The 6,887-nt window shown below is 44.0% G+C and overlaps 1 protein-coding gene across 4 annotated transcripts in view; it reads left to right on the top strand.

The window, feature by feature from the left end:
* The window catches only part of TEP1 (telomerase associated protein 1), a 54,690-nt gene extending 48,902 nt beyond the window's left edge, over positions 1–5,788 (top strand). For 3 of the 4 annotated variants that reach the window (XM_032261277.1, XM_032261275.1, XM_032261278.1), the window contains exons 45-55: positions 640–772; positions 866–942; positions 1,047–1,179; positions 1,301–1,437; positions 1,587–1,711; positions 2,762–2,905; positions 3,087–3,183; positions 4,630–4,735; positions 4,841–5,055; positions 5,182–5,286; positions 5,532–5,788. In XM_032261277.1, the coding sequence (XP_032117168.1) occupies positions 640–772; positions 866–942; positions 1,047–1,179; positions 1,301–1,437; positions 1,587–1,711; positions 2,762–2,905; positions 3,087–3,183; positions 4,630–4,735; positions 4,841–5,055; positions 5,182–5,286; positions 5,532–5,654 (1,395 nt within the window). In that variant the 3' untranslated portion in view covers positions 5,655–5,788. Of the gene's footprint in view, positions 1–639; positions 773–865; positions 943–1,046; positions 1,180–1,300; positions 1,438–1,586; positions 1,712–2,761; positions 2,906–3,086; positions 3,184–4,629; positions 4,736–4,840; positions 5,056–5,181; positions 5,287–5,531 lie in introns of those variants that run through there. The other variant, XR_004263775.1, reaches the window with a different exon arrangement.
* The last annotated feature ends 1,099 nt before the right edge of the window (positions 5,789–6,887 follow it).

The following is a 6,887-nucleotide window of genomic DNA, read 5'->3' as shown; positions in this document are numbered from 1 at the left end:
ATTATCATTTCACTTTCTTGTATTTGTTTATAATATGCATGTAGAGAGAGTATGCTGAGGCCCAAACAATAGAAAAGAAATAAAAACAAATGAAAAAAAAAAAAAAAAAAAAGTGAAAAAAAAAAACAAGAAGAAAGGAAAAAAGAATGAGATGCCTGGAAATTAGGCAGCACAGTGAGACCCCATCTGTATAAAAAGTAAAGATAAAAATTAGCTGGATACCGTGGTGCATGCCTGTAGTTCTAGCTACTCAGGGGGCTGACGGGAGAGATCACTTAATTTTAGGAGTTCAAGGCTACAGTGAGCTATGATCCAACTACTGCACTTCAGCCTCCAGGGTGAAAGAGTGAGACCCTATCACTAAAAAAAAGTAGAAAAAGAAAATAAGAAACTCGGGACTGGATTATGGTGTTGAAGCTAAGGGTTGGTGTAAAGGGAGAGAGGGGAGCATGAAAACACAGCATCTTAGTATCATGACCTTGAGGCAGTCCTGAGCCACCCAACCTCACTGTTCCTGAGTTCTCCTCCATCATTGACATTTTCCATGCCCCTGATGCTCAACCCACCTCTGTGGAGGAAGTTCTGTTTCCCATGTCCTGCTCAATATGACTCTGCTCTGATCTTGTGCTCTGGGGGCAGGAGGAGCATGTGGTGTCTGTGGGCCGGGATGGGACCTTGAAAGTGTGGGACCATCAAGGCGTGGAGCTGACCAGCATCCCTGCCCACTCAGGACCCATTAGCCACTGTGCAGCTGCTCTGGAGCCCCGCGCAGGTAACAAAACGTCAGCCACCTCTCCTTCCCTGTTGCCTCCTCTTTTCTCCCTGCTCCATCCCTTCTTCTTACACAGTCTCTGTGTATTATCAGCTGGACAGCCTGGATCAGAACTTCTGGTAGTGACCATTGGGCTGGATGGGGCTGCACGGTTATGGCATCCACTCTTGGTGAGTTCCTGCAAGGACCAGGGTCAGTGGAGGTGGGGAAGATATGTGGGATAACTTTCTGTTGTGCCCACTCCCATGAGCCCATCTCCATCCCTTTCTCCTAGGTGTGCCAAACCCACACCCTCCTGGGACACAGTGGCCCAGTCCGTGCAGCTGCTGTTTCAGAAATGTCAGGCCTCCTGCTGACTGCCTCTGAGGATGGTTCTGTACGTCTCTGGCAGGTTCCTAAGGAAGCAGGTGAGTGAGACATGGAAAGAGACAGGATATGTTACTGGTACAAAAAAGGTCGAGTGTAGCCTGATATCTCTTATCCCAGCAATATCTTAGCTCCTAATGAAACACTTCCTTTCTTCTCCAGATGACACATGTATACCAAGGAGTTCTGCAGCCATCACTGCTGTGGCTTGGGCACCAGATGGTTCCATGGCAGTATCTGGAAATCAAGCTGGGAAACTAATCTTGTGGCGGGAAGCTAAGGCTGTGGCCACAGCACAGGTGAGTCGGTGTACCCTCAGTTCTTTGTGTAAATTCTTCCCTGGCTGTGTATTTACTGGGGGTTAGAAGTTGCATATCTGGCCGGGAGGGAAAAGATGGTTCATCCTGGCTCGTCAGAAGCACTGAAGTGAACTTGTTGTGTATACCAGGCCCCAGGCCACATTGGTGCTCTGATCTGGTCCTCGACACGCACCTTTTTTGTCCTCAGCGCTGATGAGAAAATCAGCGAGTGGCAAGTGAAACCGCGGCAGGGTTCGGCACCCGGAAATTTCAGGTGAAACAGGCTGATGGGTTAACATGATAGAAACAGTAGTCTCCTCTCTCCTGACATTTTACCCAAATTACTACTTCTGAACTAGGTCAATTGGATGTTAGTTACTGAACAGGACATTATTTTCTGCTTCTGGCAATGTAAATGAATAATTGTCAGTGCCTACTTGATGTCAAGCACTGGGCCAGACAGTATGAACCAGTTACAGATTAAATTCATTCTTTAACTAAGGAAGCTCGCTGTAGAGGAATGTGCATATAATTAAACCACCAGCACTATTCAAACTGACTAGTGCTATAATGAAGATACATATGTGTGTGCGCACGCACACACACACACACACATTCCTGGGGCTTCAAAATTTGAGAATTGTGGAAAGGAGTTGGTATTTAAGGTTGGACACTTACAGAATGAGTATGAGTTTTCTGGACCAGCAAGAGCAGGGAACAGTGTTTCAGGAAGAGGAAGGAACATGTACAGAAGATAGTGTGTAGTATATTCTGGGTATAGCCAGGTCCTTGAATTCCTGGTGGGGGTAAGGCAAATTGGATTGAAAAGATACACTGGGCTCAGGCTGTAGAGGACACAGTGCTAAGAATTTTGAGTGGAATAATTATCTGGCTTTTATAAAGAGAACTCTGGTGGCAGTATGGAAGATGGATAGTAGTAGAGAGATACTAAAGTTAAGGAGACCATATTTACACCTGTAGCTATAGCCTAGAAAAGACATAATGTGGGCCTGACCTGGGCTGTGGAGATGAGAAGGGAACATAAAGATTTAGGCATGTGTTGCATCCACAGGCCTTATTGATAAGTTGGAGGTAGAGAGGGAAGGCAAAGCCAAGAATGTTAGTGATTCCTAGTTTGAGCAAGTAATGGGTTGGCGCTGATGAATACTAACTTTAAAAAAACAGAAAATGGAACAGGATTTTTGGGGAAGGTGATACATTTTGCTTTATACTTCAATCCTGAGGAATTCATGTGGGATTGAGAAGCCTGAGAGAGGTTAACTAAAGTAGGATCTTTCTCTGTCCGTGTCCTTTTTTGAGCTAGTCTTCACCTGAACCGAATTCTACAGGAGGACTTAGGGGTGCTGACAAGTCTGGACTGGGCTCCTGATGGTCACTTTCTAATCTTGGCCAAAGCGGATTTGAAGTTACTTTGCATGAAGCCAGGGGATGCTCCGTCTGAAATCTGGTAAGATCCAAAATGCCATTTCTTCCTTTTTCTTCTTCTGAAGAAAAAGGAAATGTGAGTTAGTGATTATCCTCAGGTTGAGTCCAACTTAAAAGAAAACACTGGAGTCTTAAAGAGAGGTGTTTCTCTCTTTACCTCTCTTTAAATCCTGAGCTTAGCCTATTCCTCTCTTGTAAACTAGGAGCAGCTATAGAGAAAATCCTATGATACTGTCCACCCACAAGGAGTATGGCATATTTGTCCTGCAGCCCAAGGACCCTGGAGTTCTTTCTTTCTTAGTAAGTCCTATTTGAGTACGTGCTAAAACAAACTTTTGTCTAGGACCAGTGTTTTTACACCTTGGGGCCCATCATGGAGGATAGGGGAAGGGAAAGGCAGTTGGCTGTAAATCCTCCAATCCTTCTTCAACTGGAGCAGTTCTAATTTAGACATTATATATTGGATGCCTATGTAAGATTTCATTGGTACAAGAAAGGACTCTACTGTTTTAAAAAGCCATGGAAAACCATAAACCTAGAAGTTTTCTCAATTGCATTTTTCCCCATGTTCTCTTGTCTTGCCCCTGTGAATATTAGCATCTTGAGGGCAAGGACTACACCTTGTTTTTGTCATCAGACTTAGCAGTTACCTAATAGATGTTCATCACTTTTTTGATTGAGTGAGCCAAAGCTAGCTGTTCACTTCACATGCAGGTTCCTGGGAGCCTTTTCTTTCTGAGAAGGTTATTAAATCCTGACCTGCTGCCTACTAAAATTACCTACTAAAGCTTATTCATGACCCATGATTCCACTCCTAAATATATACCCAAGAGAAAGGAGTACATATATTCTCGGAAGCCAGGTACAAGAATCTTCATAGCAACTTTATTCATCATAGCTAAATATTAATAAATGGAAAGGGGATAAATAATTTGTGGTATATTTATACAATGGAATGCTACATGGCAAAAAAATTAATGTGATACTGCATGCTGATGAATGCAATAATACAGAAATACCTCATAGACATTATTCTGGGCAAAGGAAGCCAGTTACAAAGAAGGACATGCTATATAATTTTACCTAAATGAAGTTCAAGAACAAGCAAGACTAATTTCAGTTGACAGACATCAGAATATTGTTAGCTTTTGGGGTGATGGTCTGCCGTTGATGGGGAAGGGACATAAGGGCAATTTTCTGCGGTGATGGAAATGCTCTACATCTTGATCTGGGGGGTGACTGCATGGGTAGATGCAAATGTAAAAATTCATCATGTTGTACATTTAAGATCTGTGCACTTGGCCAGGCGCAGTGGCTCATGCCAGTAATCCCAGTACTTTGGGAGGCTGAGGTGGGTGGATCGCCTGAGGCCAGGAGTTCAAGACCAGACTGTCCAACATGGTGAAATCCCCTCTCTACCAAAAATACAAAAATCAGCTGAGTGTGGTGGCATGAGCCTATAATCCCAGCTGCATGGGAGGCTGAGGTAGGAGAATCTCTTGAATCCAGGAAGTGGAGGTTGCAGCAAGCCGAGATGGTGCCACTGCATTCCAGCCTGGGCAACAGAGGGTGACTCCGTCTCAAAAAATATATGTATATTTGTGTACTTGATTGTATCTAAGTTATAGTTACATAAAAATAAAAAATCATTAAAAAGTCCTGACCAGCTCAGAGCAGAAAACTGCTTTGTCTAGTACAAGTTGACTGGTATGGGTAGGCTAAACAAAATTACCTATCCTTTCACAGAGGAAAAAAGAATCAGGAGAGTTTGAAGAGAGCCTGAACTTTAATATAAACTTAGAGAATCCTAGTAGGACGCTAATATCGATAACTCAAGCCAAACCTGAATCTGGTGAGTGGTAACAGAAGGACCTGAGGAACCTGGAGATGGCCCAGGGGGGATGGCAGATCCCTCAAGGCCTGAGACTTGGCTCTAATTCTGTCCTTAAAATGGCAGAGTCCTCATTTTTGTGTGCCAGCTCTGATGGGATGCTATGGAACCTGGCCAAATGCAACCCAGAAGGAGAATGGATCACAGGTAACATCTGGCAGACAAAAGTAAACACTCCTGAAATCCAAACTCCAGAGACAGACCAATCTACAAGAAGGGAATCTGATGCCAGCATGGACAGCGAGCCAATACCACATTTAAATACACGGCAGCGTAGAAAGGTGAGTTTGAAGGAAAAGTCAGAAATATTAGGGGTGAGCTGTAGGTCTGACATAGCACACTTTGATGGTTCCCTGAGGAGGGGCCCCTGAAAACTCACTATCTTGCTCTCCTCCTTCCTCTTTGAGATTCACTCGGGCTCTGTCACAGCCCTCCATGTGCTACCTGAGTTGCTGGTGACAGCTTCAAAGGACAGAGATGTTAAGATATGGGAGAGACCCAGTATGCAGCTGGTAAGTGTGTGTATGTGTGTCTGTGTCTGTCTCTCTGTGTGTGCACACCTATCCCAAAGGGATGTCACAAGACAGCAACCTTAGGGTAAGAAAGGGTCAAACATCAAAATTCTGTTTTCTTCAATCACTTGCAATGTGTGACCAACCTATTTCTAAATAAACAGAATTAATGTGAGAAAAAAATAAGTTATTAAGGAGGCCCTAGGCTTTAGCCCTCACCTCCCCCATTTTTGTTCCCATCGTAGCTGGGCCTGTTCCGATGCGAAGGGTCAGTGAGCTGCCTGGAACCCTGGCTGGGCGCTAACTCCACCCTGCAGCTTGCCGTGGGAGACATGCAGGGCAATGTGTACTTTCTGTCCTGGGAATGAAGACGTGCTACTCAGGGGAAAGATGATACCCCTTGTGCTAGAGATGCAAAGCCTGAAGACACTGATAGCTTTTAATAATTATAAAATTAATAATTTCTTAATAATTATAAAAATAAAGTGTCAAAACATCTCAAGTGTAGGCCTGCCTGTATTCTCATGTGGATTCAGAACAGCAGGGAAGTATATGGATATTCTAATGTGTGTCTCTTCTAATTTAACATTAATCCTTACTAGAACCACAATAACGTGAATGAAATCTTAAGTAGGTACTCTTTGAAACTAGGTTTTAGAATTCTTGTGTTACTTGTGGGCCCTAGGACCCTAGGATGCCATTCTTGCCAGGAGGAAGAATGAGAGCAATGTCGGCCAACATTCAGTTTGAACAGAGCGGTTCATCGGGAAAGAATGAGGGAGGGAGAGTAAGTCAGTCATGCATCAGGGCGTTTAGAAGCTCTATTCCTAACTGGAATAGAGTTAGGATAACATTACACTACATTCCTCTCAGAGACAGCCCTTTTCTCAGAACCACCCAGATGAGAGGTGAGGAGTCAAGCCATTCAAAGTAGAACAAACCTTCTGGTTTTCCCAACTTTTGATACTTGACTTTCAAACTTTAGTCAGTGTGGTAATTGGCATTCTCAGAAGAGATCACAAAAGTGTCTTTCTCTCTCAAATTGAAATACACAAAGATTAAAACTGATTGAGAGGTGGCACAGTCATAGCCATGAACTCTGATTTTCTTTTTTTTTTTTTCTTTAGAGATGGGGTTTCTCCATGTTGGTCAGGCTAGTCTCAAACTCAAACTCCTGACCTCAGGTGATCCACCTGCCTCAGCCTCCTAAAGTGCTGGGATTACAGGTGTGAGCCACTGTGCCCAGCCTGATTATCTTAATTAAAAAAACTTATTATTTGTTTTTTGAGATGAAGTCTGGCTGTGTCTCCCAGGCTGGAGTCCAGTGTTGCGATCTTGGCTCAGTGCAACCTCCGCCTCCTGGGTTTAGGTAATTCTACTGCCTCGGCCACTGGAGTAGCTGGGATTACAGGCACCTGATACCATGCCCGGCTAATCTTTGTATTTTAGTAGAGATGGGATTCACCACGTTGGCTAGGTGGGTCTCGAACTCCTGAACTCAAGTGATCCACCCACCTCAGCCTCTGAAAGTGCTGGGATTATAGGTGTGAGCCACCACGCATGGGCCGTAAAAGAACCTTCTTATATTCCTAAAATTCGAT

Source organism: Sapajus apella, unplaced genomic scaffold (assembly GCF_009761245.1).
Source record: "Sapajus apella isolate SASKATOON/1434 unplaced genomic scaffold, GSC_monkey_1.0 scaffold122, whole genome shotgun sequence".
Lineage (NCBI taxonomy): Eukaryota > Metazoa > Chordata > Mammalia > Primates > Cebidae > Sapajus > Sapajus apella.
The sequence above is the reverse complement of the archived record's forward strand: the minus strand, read 5'-3'. Positions and strand labels throughout refer to the sequence as shown.